This window comes from Botrytis byssoidea, assembly GCF_014898295.1.
Source record: "Botrytis byssoidea strain MUCL 94 chromosome Unknown BBYS_004, whole genome shotgun sequence".
Classification (NCBI taxonomy): Eukaryota; Fungi; Ascomycota; class Leotiomycetes; order Helotiales; family Sclerotiniaceae; genus Botrytis; species Botrytis byssoidea.
The window spans coordinates 103,829-116,073 of NW_024065845.1; the positions used below are offsets into that span (position 1 = coordinate 103,829).

A 12,245-nucleotide genomic window follows, 5' to 3' on the forward strand; every position below is an offset into this window, starting at 1 on the left:
CACTTCTTCTCAACTCACTTATTTTCTCTTTCGTGGAAATCAGAATCGCCATGGCTCGGCACGCGGTATGGTTGCGAATTGCACTTCTCAAAGCTTCCTTAAAACGCGAGTCCAGCGGCATCGATCTTGATGAATGCCCCTCAGACCCAAATAACTTCATGACCTTCCTTGGTGAAATCAATCGCATGCTTGGCTACTCCGTTGTAGCGCATTGGATACTCGAAAGTCAGGGACACTATTTCGAAGTTACGAAGAGTGGCTTTTTAAAACGAAAGTTCGAAGGGGGAAAGCCTGTCAACTCAGTGAAATGGAGCGCAGCGGACCGCATATACAATAATTTTCTTGTTGGATATACATCTCTCGGTGTAGATGTTATCGACGAAATTGGTACATATTTTTCACAAGTACTGTATGATCCAATGCTGAATTAATCTACAGGAAGACAAATGATGCCATCAGAGCATTATAACCCTCTGTGTGTAAACTGTCAAACAGAGATCAAGAGCCTTGCCGAAAAGATTATCGATGACCCCATCGAGAACTTCACATGGCCCAATGGGACACTTGATGTAATCTACAAGGCGGCGGCCCTCACTTCTGCCGTCGCAGGCACAGTCGCATATTTGGGCCTCGACTTCAACAGAATTAACGCAGGGTTCGAAACGTTCGAGCCTCATGACACCTGGTCATACCTCTGCTCCATAAGTGGCTTCACCAAATTTATCCTTACAACATTTCAATTTGGGACTCATGCCGCAATTGCCGGAGGTAAATTATATATCATCCCTCGCAGTTTTTACAATGGCCTCATAAAGGCTATGAGGTTCTACCATGACGTGGTACGAAATGGCTGGCTCACAGCTCTTTGGAACGCTACAACTCCGAGCTGGGAGCCTTTCGTGTGGATGTTGATGTTTTTTAAAGATCCTGAGATTCTTTATTTTGCATCTGTGATCCTCGGTGCGTTTTATGCAGGAAGAACTGCTGTCAAATGGACCTGGCAATTCGGTCAGTGGATGTGGCATAAGTCAAAAGATGTCATAGAGGTTTTGAGGAACTTGTTATCGAAGGAGCAGGGCGAGGCGTTTCGTGCTACCGCAAGCATATTAATATGATTGTTGGCCTTCCTTAACCATCGGAGTCAACGGAGTCTGGGTGGTGGATATTGGTATGGTGAGATGTTTCATATACTCTTTGGCGTCGGATAGGGTAGATGAGCACCTAGAAAGTTGAATTTTGATTTATTAGGCGAGGATCTCTAAGAATTAAGGGCTACGCGATCTACGGCTCGGCCCAAGTATTAGCGTTGCGGGAAGCGCTCTCTATTATTGGGACGAATACGCTCGACCCCGCTGACACGTGTTGAGCTCCACCTTCTCCTGGTCGAAGAGCGTTTTGTTATTATAATATTATACTTATGGGTTAGATCAGGAAGTACGGTGAGAACCCAGGCTAAACTAACTCAAAAAATCTCGCTGCGAATTCCCAGCCACAGAGTTATGGAAGGCATTCTTGATCTTCGGCGCATCAATCACAGATAATAGTCTCCTAGAATTCATTGATAGTTCTCTGTTCCTCAATGTCACTGTTACTATCATCTCTACAAACATTAAGATTGATTTAGGTCCTGATCAGTTCATCATGATATCGTGATCCTCGTCATATCTAAGCATCCTTTACTTCTGGGTCCAGAGCCGAGTATCGGTCCAGGTTTGCATGAATACATTTACGTTGCCAATTCTTCCTCATTGGTGAATCCGGGTGGAATTTTGACCAGGCAATCGAACTTATGTTGATCTTTTGTAAGATTACATTGTTAATCATTTGTACGATTACATATTCCTCACCAATCTAGTCGTAATTGACACGGCGGAACGACATAAAGGAGAACGTGGCGATGCTCAGGTACCACCCCCAGAACAGGCTGTCATTTTATATCAGGGACCAGAGCAAAATAGCATCAACTACTTGGTTGATAATCACATTACCCATTAGCTTCTTCTAATTTTGACCGTACAGGCAAGTGACATAACGGAACCATTCTTCGTCCACTTGCCTTTCTAAAGAGAACCACTCGCGACTCCTGCGCCATCCAATCCTCAATCACATCCCTCCAACTTATCCAAAATTCCCCTAAGACCTTTAATTATATTAAGACATCGTGTGCCACTTCCCACTTCCCAACCTCCATCCCATGTACGAAATCGACTCTTCCTCCATACTCTCCCCAGAAAATCTCAAAACTTCCACAACATACCCAAAGCAAAGCAAAACTCCCCTCATACTCACCCAGCACCCCTATCACCCCCCGCTCCTCGCCTCCCACGGCTCATGACTCGGTAGTCTTGCCCCCAAACCTCCAAGACATAAGATTCTCTCTTCCCGAATATTACCCCACAAACTCCATCTATCCGGCTCCACATACCCAATCTTTACGCCTACCAAGCCCTGAAGCCCTGGAACTCCCAGGCTTGGAAACCCCATTCTCGGGCACTGCCGTTTATCCTCGGCTTGGCTTTTAGTTTCGACTTTTCATGAATGATGAATTTATCAAAAATTCCACATCATCCGGAGTGACGGCACGATCTAAGATCAGCCAGCATATGCGACTTTCATGCTCGCGTCTATTTAATTAATTTTTGTTCATAATTTCATATCTTTTTGATCTAAATGTTCTACATCTAAAACTTAATGTATCTGAAATTCATATACAAGTGATTTTATTGTAAAGGGTCGAGTTTATTTGACTTCCTTTACATCGCCAAAATCCGCACTAGGAGTGCCACTAGTTTCATCACCAACCACTATTCCCACAACTTCTCCATGTTGCATAGCATCCATATCGATCCTTGGACCTGTGAAGTTTTGCTTGCCGTCGACGTACCATTGCACTACTGCGATGACGAAGACAAGGAAGAAAGCTACTACGCAGTAATCTGTGTGATGTGTTAGTATTGTAGAAATGAAGATTGAAGATAGGGGGAGGGGGGGGGGACATACTCATATTACTTCCTGTAACTGGCAATTCCGGTGGAAAGAGGAACAGAACTGTAGTAACCATCACATAAGCAATGCCAACCTATACGTCTCATTAGCATATGTTCTCCCAAAAGCATGATCAGTATATTAGAGGGAACTCACCAGGTTGCAAGCCCAACCCACTGGTTCCGACAATTTGAATGCTCTTGTCTCCGGTAAACACTTTCTCCCCCTCAAACAATTGACTGCGACAGGAATCGCATAACTGACACCCAAAGCCACAACACTGGCGCTAACAATTGCATTGAAAGCCGATGAACTGCCCAAGAAAATGAGTCCAAAGAGGAATACACATGCCATTGTAAGGTACAATGCATTTAGTGGAAGAGCCAACTTTGGATGGACTCTAGAAAAAACTCTTGAGAAAGGAAGACCGTTATCGCGAGCAAACGCATATGTCATACGCGTGGAGGTTGTAGTGATGGAGATGGTCGCGAATAGAAGGCAGACGAGTGGGAAGATAAGAAGACAGATAGCTCCGGCCTTGCTACCAGTTGCATGGTAAAAAGTTTGAAGTAATGGACCCGCAGCACTTTCAATAACATCGTTAACATCACCTCCTACAAATAGCAGGACCATAAGGAATATGAATCCTGTAAAGACACCAATCAAAACACATCCAATCATAATTTTAGGACCCTGAACTCCTGGGTTTGGAATCTCTTCAATCATGTGAGCGACAGCATCGAAGCCAGTCAATCCAAGACCAGCTTGGAGCAAACCAAGAAGCCACGCAACTCCGTCAGGCCATCCTGTACTATTGATAAAGTCGGTGAAGACGAAAGATGCGTCGTTGTAATCTGGAGAGGCTGTCGCCAAAACGGTAATACAAATCACGACGAATCCGACAATCGACCAGATGAATGCCGATTTCGTAATGAGAGGTAATAGCGATGTCATGAATGCATTGACGATAAAGGCAATGATATTGTATGCGACGTAGAGGAGGAACTGATGCCAACGCTGTGGTTCATAATTTGGGTGCATGAGTGAGATAACTCCTCCTATTAACTGAGAGCCCAAAAGACCACCCGAAGCAACGAGTGCAATCCAGCCGGAAACATTGATCCATCCAGTGATCCAACTGAGAATAGGAACATATTTCTTCCAACTTATGACTGCAACCCAATGATATTGACCACCTGCGGTTGGGTAGGCGGATAGGAATTCGGAAAGAGAGACGGCAAGGCATAAATTACATACTCCGGCGGCTGTTGAAACCATAGTCAGCATCAAATTCATAGATTGAGTGCAAAATTGAGAATAAACTTACTAATCAATCCCCAGAGTACTGAAGTTGGTCCACCACTTGGTAATGCGACACTTAAACTCGCAGCTAGAGCAGTCCAAGAATTAAGAATTGCAAATGCTAGACCCAACATAGAAAGCAAAGAGAAATTGCGTTCCAATTCTTGTTTGTGACCATGAGCAGCCAATTGAGCCGCATCAGCATCGGCATCATGATTTCGAGGCATGACTACCGAATATGAAGGAGAAAGTTAAGAGAAAAGATGAAGATATGCAGGAAGAAAGAAACGGGGAAAGCGACAGAAATATCTACATATTTCTCACTATCTAACTTTGAAGAGATACGAGTAATACCTAGAAGGTAATATCTTACCCACCGCGTACGTACAAGGTTATCGACCCCGCAAAATGATAAGAGAATGACAAGAAGGAAATAGTCAAGCGCCCTTGGATGATCAACATGCAGTTTGTGACAAGTCAAGGAAGATGTTATGTAAAAAGATTTTGTTAAACTGATTTTAGTTTCCACATTGACACACTGACACGGGACCGTGAAGGGTTAACTGACTAGTAAAGATCCACTATACTGTAACCTTACTCTCCGGCCGGGGAACGCCCTATCTAGACCCCTGGCACGTGATGGCTAGATATGAGAATATATCATTTTGTAAATTGTAATCATGCGAATGAAGATAAGGGTAAAGGGTAAAACAAATAGATGTTTATGAAACTTGAAAGTTGCATGGCACCCCAGCTTGCTAACCTAGCGATTGAAATCATAATCGTCTTACCGGGCAGATATCCAGGAAATTCTGAGTTCATGTACTTCGTAATTGTAATCATAATTTCCAGAACTCACGGACGTCATCAGCGGGATCGCCGTACAGGGGATAACGCATAACGTCTGCGGCGTGCGGACAAGGACGTCAATTGACATTCTGCTGATCTTGCTAACTATGTGAATAGCCCAAGGTCCTGAATGATGTCGAGAACTGAGGGGAATTCATGGAGAGGTCGAACCAATTATCTAGACTTCTAAAATCAATTTCGTACTCACCATTCTCGACTAGAAATCTGGACCCCTTCGCTTATCATTTTGGTTCAGTTGTGTTGACTGGACAGGTCAGGGTGGCCAGTTGAGAGAAGAGCGATTGGTGGCCACTGAGCATGGATATAGCTACGGCAGCATGGGGATAAATCCTGCAGAATATCGGATAATTACTATGATATCGCCTTGCGGTAATACGACAACTCCGGCGCATATATTTGTGATTCGTTGTTATGTTGGTACAGTAAGAGGAGTGTAAAGAAAGGCGAGCTCGATTGATATTTACCACTATCCCTTTTTGCTTGCATCCTGTATCTTTTCTTCTGTAGCAACCTTCACGCCACTGTCTTTTGGCGTGGCTTTGGGCTTTTTTAACTCAATTCTCCAGGTCGTTCCACCATGTCGTCTTTTAATATTCACAACTTCAAGCCCACTCTCTTCGACAATTTTCCCCAAATCTCTATTCCACCAACATCCGAAAAGCTTTGCATGCCCTTCTGCACTGTTGTCCAACGCTCTGTTTAACCAATCCCATTTTGCTCTTCCGTGCTCCAGCAATAATATGCGCCCTTCATCTTCTTTCACGCACTCTCCCAGATTCTTCAACAATCCTACCGGATCAGCAGCGGAACACAATCCCATAGTCTGAATTACTGTATCATATTTCGCGTCTTTATTCCCGCTTGTTTCGTTTGCATTTCGAGGGGGGCCTGGTATTTTCTCGGAAGCATCTTGAATTATCCATCTCACACCCAAAACTCCTGGAAACATTGTCGAGAACTTTTCATGGGCAACCTCCAACATCTCACCACTTTTATCAACAGCCGTAAAACTCTTGACTTTCCCCTTCTTAATACCACCCACTTTTTGAAGTTTCCCAACGCCATTGAATCCTTTGAAATCCCAGTCATAATACTCTAAATTCCTGCCTGTACCAATGGATACTTCGAGTACATCTCCATGTGCTTCTTGCGTCAAATTTTTGCGCATCTTCGTAATTCCCATACTCCATTCCGTCCAGTCAACTTCCGAATCAAAAGTAGACGCAATGGTGTCATAGCGGGATGAGACATCAGCTTGAATTTTAGAGGAAGAAGATTCAGTAGGCTCTTTATTGAGTAGAACAAATAAATAGGAAGAGTAGCCGGCAAATATCAAAGCAGCGATACTACTTCCTAGTAAAGCGAATTTCCTACCTCGAAGTGGATGTTGTTTCGCTGCTGGTGGAGGGGGAGGAGGGGGTGGAGTAGGGACCAAAACTTGTCTTGGACTTGGAGTTCTGCAGGGGGGTTAGCATGAAATCTTGCAAGGTACATAATGTATGTTGAGGTGGAAGCTCTACTTGTATTGCTGTTGAGATCTCAAGGGCTTTTTAGGTATTTGGGGTTTTTGTTTCGCAGTTCGAATTGTCGTTGTGCTTATTGAGTGGCGAAATAGATCAGAGCTACGATTGACTTCATTCAAACAACGCAGACGATTAACCCTCAGTCCAGTGTGCATCATCCTCTTCCTGATGATTTCCATCGCGACAGCCTCGCCCCCGGCAATACTTTATTTTCGGGAGATTGCGGTGATTGGTTAACTTCCTATGATATACTTGTAATGTAAATTAATCCTGCAGCTCCCCAATATAGATCACATGGAGATATGTCGCATTGATGTAGGTTGAATTGGTTTTTGTTATGTTGTGTTGAGATGGAAGTGAAGTGATAGATTTATTTTATCCGGCTCGGCATTCACAAGGCTGTGTCTCACAAGGCTGAATGAATGTGCTTCTCTTAAACTTGACAATGGATTCTTGCGGAATGGCAGATATCAATACAATTTATGTAGAAGGGAATCGTAAGGACTTGATTTGCCAAAGTCGTATGTATTACTTCTGTCCTGTTAACCATATTGAATGCGATCATCCAAAATTCTGCTTAGCCAAAGCCTTGAGCATAGCCATAGTCCCATCTTCCTTTTGTTTATACTCCTGTAGCCTCTCATCTCTTTCGGCTTGTCTAGCTCTCATGATTTCTTCCTTTCTCAATTCTCTCTCATTCTTCTTGCGCTGGAATTCTTCTTTCTTTTTCTTAAATCCTTCAATTCCTTCATCGCCGCCCATCAACTCAGTATCCGGAACTTCTGCCGCACCAGGAGATTTTTCTCTGAATGATCTCATCTTTTCGTTCACTTCTTTCTTCTTTTCCAATTGCCGTTCTCGTGTCCCAGCTTCAGCACGAGGAACCAGTTCATCTAGCGCTTCCTTTTGTTGTCTGCGATCAATTTTCCGCTCGAACCTTATGTCGTCGCGGCGAGCTAACCCATCTTCAAGAGCCATTTCTGCGAAACAGTTAGACTTTGCGGTACTTCTAATTATCACTGGCGTGTGTAAATACCTCTCCTAAGCTCCAAATCTTCCATATTTGGTATACTGGGCCCAGGCTTATTCCTTCTGGATTTATTAATCTCCCCTGGTAATGTTGGGCCCATCGAATCATCACTATCATCTCCATCGCCGTCTACTTCATAGTCTTTCTGTTCAGGTTCGCGCTGACTTAAACTCGACGAAGGTTCGTTTGACTGGACCGGATTTGATTCTCGAGCGATTTCTTCCTCGTATTCCCTCGCCGATTCTTGGGCTTTTCGCAATGTTGATGGATCATACCAACCCTCTGAAAGTTCTCCACGATTCCTCACATATGTTAGCCAGTACTCCAAGACTTCTGTGGGCAGAAGCCAGAATTCGCAATTACCATTTTCCAAGGAAACTCTTCCATCTCCCTTTGACTTCTGTTTCCCCTAACTCGTCTAGAAATATGCCTTTCTGGATATCCAAATACGATGCAAACATCGGTTTGAATGTCTCGTAATCATTTTTCGTGATCGGCCTACAGTTGTATGGGAGTTCTGGTGCTGCTTCGGTCGGACGTTTGCTTCGATGATGATCACTATGCGGTGATCGTCTCCGATGAGAATGTGAGTGATGTCGCCTAGGTGATCTGGAACGAGAATCTTTTCTCCGACCGTGTTCACGGTCTGGTCGTGTGCTATCCGCCATAGTTAATGATTTGGTGACTTCTGTTGTTGTGAGAGCCTGGTTTTAGGTTGTGCTGTAACGACAGAGAAGAAGCCTAAATATATATATATATATATCACGTGAATACAAGAAATATTTGACAAGCACTTTTTAAATATTGGTACATGATTTGGTTATATTTATGGTATTCAGTTTCTCATCCTTTTTTGTGTCTAAAGAAAGATACAACAGGAAGGTCTTGGAATTACAAAATCCTCGATACTGCACTGCGCATAACAAAAATAGCCGAGGCTCGACAACAGTACTGTACTGTATCATTGGTAATTACTTTAAAAAGACCGTTCACACCCCTATGAACATACCACATGCGATTATAGAATATCACCAAAACAGCTACCAGGAGTTGATAAGAGAAAACTTGTGAGGTTTTCAATACCTAGATAGTCAGCGTGCTACCAAGGGTAGCGATCGAATTGGCCCTCAAGCTTGACACTATCGGCATTAAAGCTAAATGGCCATCTATCGCTCTAGCTTGATGGCATCGTGTCATATCGTTGGTTCTGGAGTCGAAACCCTCTATATTAAGATTCATGACCACCATTCAATAAGGTTTGCTTCTGAATGTTGATGCGGCGTAGTTGGACGTCGATAACATCAGATGGGGCTCGCAACAACCATCTCAAAAAGGCCGAAGTGTCACCCATTTCGATTCCTCTTTTTACAATTCCAATATTGTACACTGCATTCCCGCCATCCAAACATTCTGATGACTGGTGAGACGCGATAACTGGGGGTGACAATAACGGTTCGAGTATAATGGATGTCCGATCGTCGTCGGATACCAACGTGCAACGAACGGGTGTCGCATTTGTTTTGCGGTCCCGATCATTTCTCAGACGAGCAAGTACTCGATTGTACAGTCCAGAAACCGACACAGCTCCTTCTGTTGCAGCGGAAGATAACTCCCGTGTGAATACGGACGTGAAAGAGTTGTTGCCCGTTCGGGTAGTGGTTTCAAATCCACATGCCGCGACTAACTCTGTCACACTTCCTGCTGGAGGGTTAAGTGATATAGCAGTATTTGCAGAATGACACGCGTCGTACAACAGAAGGGTATCTGATTTAGACTCCTCAAGGAGGGTCTGGATACCATTAGAATGCATACGAGAACTACCGCCTCTTCGATGTTGTTAGCTAAAGAGAGCAATGGTGGCACGTCGTAAACTTACCCAGACCAAATAGCGTCATAGCTACTATTTTCGATGCTGCCGTGACCATTGTACGAAAAGATGAGAAGAGTATCCGGAGAATCATCTCCTATAAACTCTTGAACCCGTTCCGCCAATGCGTTTGCAGGATCAAGATCAGGTATGGCGAATTTCACCACGTTGAAGCTGTATAAATTTTCGAATACCATTGCCAAATTATCCACCTCTTCAGAAAGACCTAAATCATCCGAAGCCCAAAGAACTATTAACACCTTCACGCTGGTGTAACAATTCGAACGTCGATCCCGAAACGCCTTCTTCAGTTTTTCTTTGAAATCGCCGTCCCATGCAATGTCGCAGTTTTCCTCCAGGCCATTTCCCCGAATCATTTCCTGCAGATGTGCTACTCTCCTCTCTTGTTCTTGTTTAATCTCTTCGGCTTCTTGCTTTTGCTGCTCGAACTCTTTGAGATATTTATCTTTAAGTTCCTGCCTATGCCTGTCAATATCTCTGCTGTTTTCACTCAATCTTGCAACTTCCCGTTTAAGTTCTTCGACCTCCTTTTCCTTCTGCTCAAATTTGGACTTCTCCCGTTTCAAATCCTCCAGGTACCCTTTTTTATCACTATGCTAGAAACACATCGTTAGAGATCTGACATATTAATACATATATTCAGTCGGAGAACTTTGAACATACCGTTTGATCAAGTAGTACATTGTACTGTTCTTCAAACACTGATTTGGCGGCCGTTGCTGGATCTGGGGGCTGAGGTTTGGGCGCGGCACAAAATCTACCAGTGGCAGGATCTCTCCACCGAGCAAAAGTCCGTTTCTTATTACCGCCAGGCATGATTACTTTGCCTCTGCTTGATAATTTTGAGTTGAGATAGTAGGCCCGGAATATGACTTTCAAAGTGTATGCTGGCACGTCTTACGTGTCAATTTCTTGGGAACGGTGGTATATTGTTATCCAATATTCGAAGTAATGAATTGGTGGAAATTTCTATGTAAGAACTTCGAGGCATTGGTAGTGCGCACGCTGGTGCTCTACGAGTTTCTGTTCGAACAAGACCCGCGGATCGTCTAACCTACATGTCTGATCGTATCACCGCCTCCACAGCACAGCAAGCAGAACATCCTGAGCAAAAAGAGACCGAAAAACTGATCAATATTGAACGATTTCTTTCTATCTACACGTTCTTCCGTTCTTCTTCTCAATCCTTCTGTTTAGCCAATAAATTCTGCCGATTGGAGATATGCCATCGTTGCGAAAACATTGTAAGAATCAGCGTTTGTCAAAGCCTTCGACCTGTCTACAGTTTCTTCTCCGGCTTTACCACCCAGCATCCAAACTGCAATCAGACCATAAGCTGCGACTTGTCCCCCAGTATCACCAGTAACCTTTTGATCGATAACTATTTCTTCTTGTTAGCAGGGTCCTAACTAACTCCCAGAACAAGGAAAGCCTTACCATGTGGTTTCAAATCGAGGAAATGCATCATTTCGTGCAAGAATGTTCCAGGAAGCGATCGAACATCTTTCCATTCGACTTGAGCTGTCGAAGTCCTCATGCTTTTCAAGCTAGTTTTGTAGTTTGCACTGTTGAATGCGTTGGGGCACATGAACATGTTTCCGGTTTGCCAGTATGTGATGGCTTCGGCAGATGTTGTTCCACACATCTGACCTCCGTTATATTCGTCAATGATAAAGTTGAAGTTCTTACCACGTTTGTGGTCGGGATCCTTCCATAATCCTTTGACAACACTGGTATCGGTGTAACCTTGGGCCTTGACTGGAGTGCTTTATTAGCTAGTGCTGTACTATACAGTTCATTTAATACTCACAGTACTGTTCAGTGGTCATGGTACCTCCGTCTGGGAAAATATCGATTGCTTTCTATGGACGTTGTTAGATTGAGTATCTCTTCAGGTGATGATCAAAGCATACAGTAGTCCATTTTAATGTTGAATCATCACAGAATAATGTATTCTCGCTTGCGGTCATTCCAGTGCCGGAGTTCAAGGCTGAGTAAAGCTTTTGATAGTTTGCTATATTCTTGTTAGATATGGTGCTTTAGTTGCTTATTAGCCTGTGCTTCGGTACATACCTTGAGCTGCTTTTAGTTGAGCTGTATCGGCTGCACTTAATGAATATGACCACCATTTAGGTTCTGTAACACCCCAAGCGGTGGTGGCAGCCTTCGTAAGAGACTTTATGGCAGCGGATGCAACATTTGGGTTGAGTTTAACTCCAGCATTGAGAAGTGTATCAATCCCTTGAATAGCAGTATCTACCATATCGATCGTTTCAGTCAACATGTCATCTACCTTAGAAGTTGAGCAAGTAGATGAAACAGTGAAACGACTGCTCATGCTCACGGCCATGGCCTGGCCAATTAGGCCGGTAGTTAAAAGGTATGGTAGGAGCTGCATTTTGTTGTTTGAAGGCTCTTTGGGAGAGTTGGAAAAATATGAATCAGAAACGGAAAATGAAAATGTTAGACGGATTTCAATACTTCAAGGTAAAGACAGACAATTGCTATGCAAGCAAAAATGAGAAAAATGAGTGTTTGGATGGATTTAATCTTCTTCAACTATTTGGGAGAAGAGAATATATACAGTATTCAACGATGCGAAAGGCGTCGTATCACAATATGCTATATCTGCATGGCTCGTTTTACT

At 43.6% G+C, this 12,245-nt stretch overlaps 6 protein-coding genes across 6 annotated transcripts; 1 reads left to right on the forward strand and 5 right to left on the reverse strand.

Annotated features, from left to right (window-relative positions):
- Positions 1-50: 50 nt before the first annotated feature.
- Positions 51-1,115, forward strand: EAE97_002140 (uncharacterized protein; the record flags this gene model as incomplete). Its single annotated transcript, XM_038872651.1, has 2 exons — positions 51-387; positions 439-1,115. The coding sequence occupies 2 exons, from the start codon at positions 51-53 to the stop codon at positions 1,113-1,115; spliced, it is 1,014 nt and encodes a 337-aa protein (XP_038735857.1).
- A 1,624-nt stretch (positions 1,116-2,739) lies between these two features.
- On the reverse strand, positions 2,740-4,514 carry EAE97_002141 (uncharacterized protein; the record flags this gene model as incomplete). The annotated part of the gene is made up of 4 exons (XM_038872652.1): positions 2,740-2,936; positions 3,001-3,079; positions 3,142-4,250; positions 4,313-4,514. 4 exons carry the CDS (start codon positions 4,512-4,514, stop codon positions 2,740-2,742), a joined length of 1,587 nt encoding a protein of 528 aa, XP_038735858.1.
- Positions 4,515-5,623: 1,109 nt separating this feature from the next.
- EAE97_002142 (uncharacterized protein) lies at positions 5,624-7,037 on the reverse strand (the record flags this gene model as incomplete). Its single annotated transcript, XM_038872653.1, has 2 exons — positions 6,678-7,037; positions 5,624-6,614 (listed from the first exon to the last, which is right to left on the reverse strand). Exons 1-2 carry the CDS (start codon positions 6,857-6,859, stop codon positions 5,624-5,626), a joined length of 1,173 nt encoding a protein of 390 aa, XP_038735859.1. The 5' UTR covers positions 6,860-7,037.
- A 204-nt stretch (positions 7,038-7,241) lies between these two features.
- EAE97_002143 (uncharacterized protein) lies at positions 7,242-8,378 on the reverse strand (the record flags this gene model as incomplete). Its single annotated transcript, XM_038872654.1, has 3 exons — positions 7,242-7,660; positions 7,717-8,012; positions 8,074-8,378. The coding sequence occupies 3 exons, from the start codon at positions 8,376-8,378 to the stop codon at positions 7,242-7,244; spliced, it is 1,020 nt and encodes a 339-aa protein (XP_038735860.1).
- Positions 8,379-8,938: 560 nt separating this feature from the next.
- Positions 8,939-10,414, reverse strand: EAE97_002144 (uncharacterized protein; the record flags this gene model as incomplete). The annotated part of the gene is made up of 3 exons (XM_038872655.1): positions 8,939-9,536; positions 9,587-10,194; positions 10,262-10,414. The coding sequence occupies 3 exons, from the start codon at positions 10,412-10,414 to the stop codon at positions 8,939-8,941; spliced, it is 1,359 nt and encodes a 452-aa protein (XP_038735861.1).
- Positions 10,415-10,791: 377 nt separating this feature from the next.
- EAE97_002145 (uncharacterized protein) lies at positions 10,792-11,996 on the reverse strand (the record flags this gene model as incomplete). The annotated part of the gene is made up of 5 exons (XM_038872656.1): positions 10,792-10,979; positions 11,036-11,356; positions 11,409-11,460; positions 11,512-11,612; positions 11,672-11,996. The coding sequence occupies 5 exons, from the start codon at positions 11,994-11,996 to the stop codon at positions 10,792-10,794; spliced, it is 987 nt and encodes a 328-aa protein (XP_038735862.1).
- Positions 11,997-12,245: the final 249 nt, after the last annotated feature.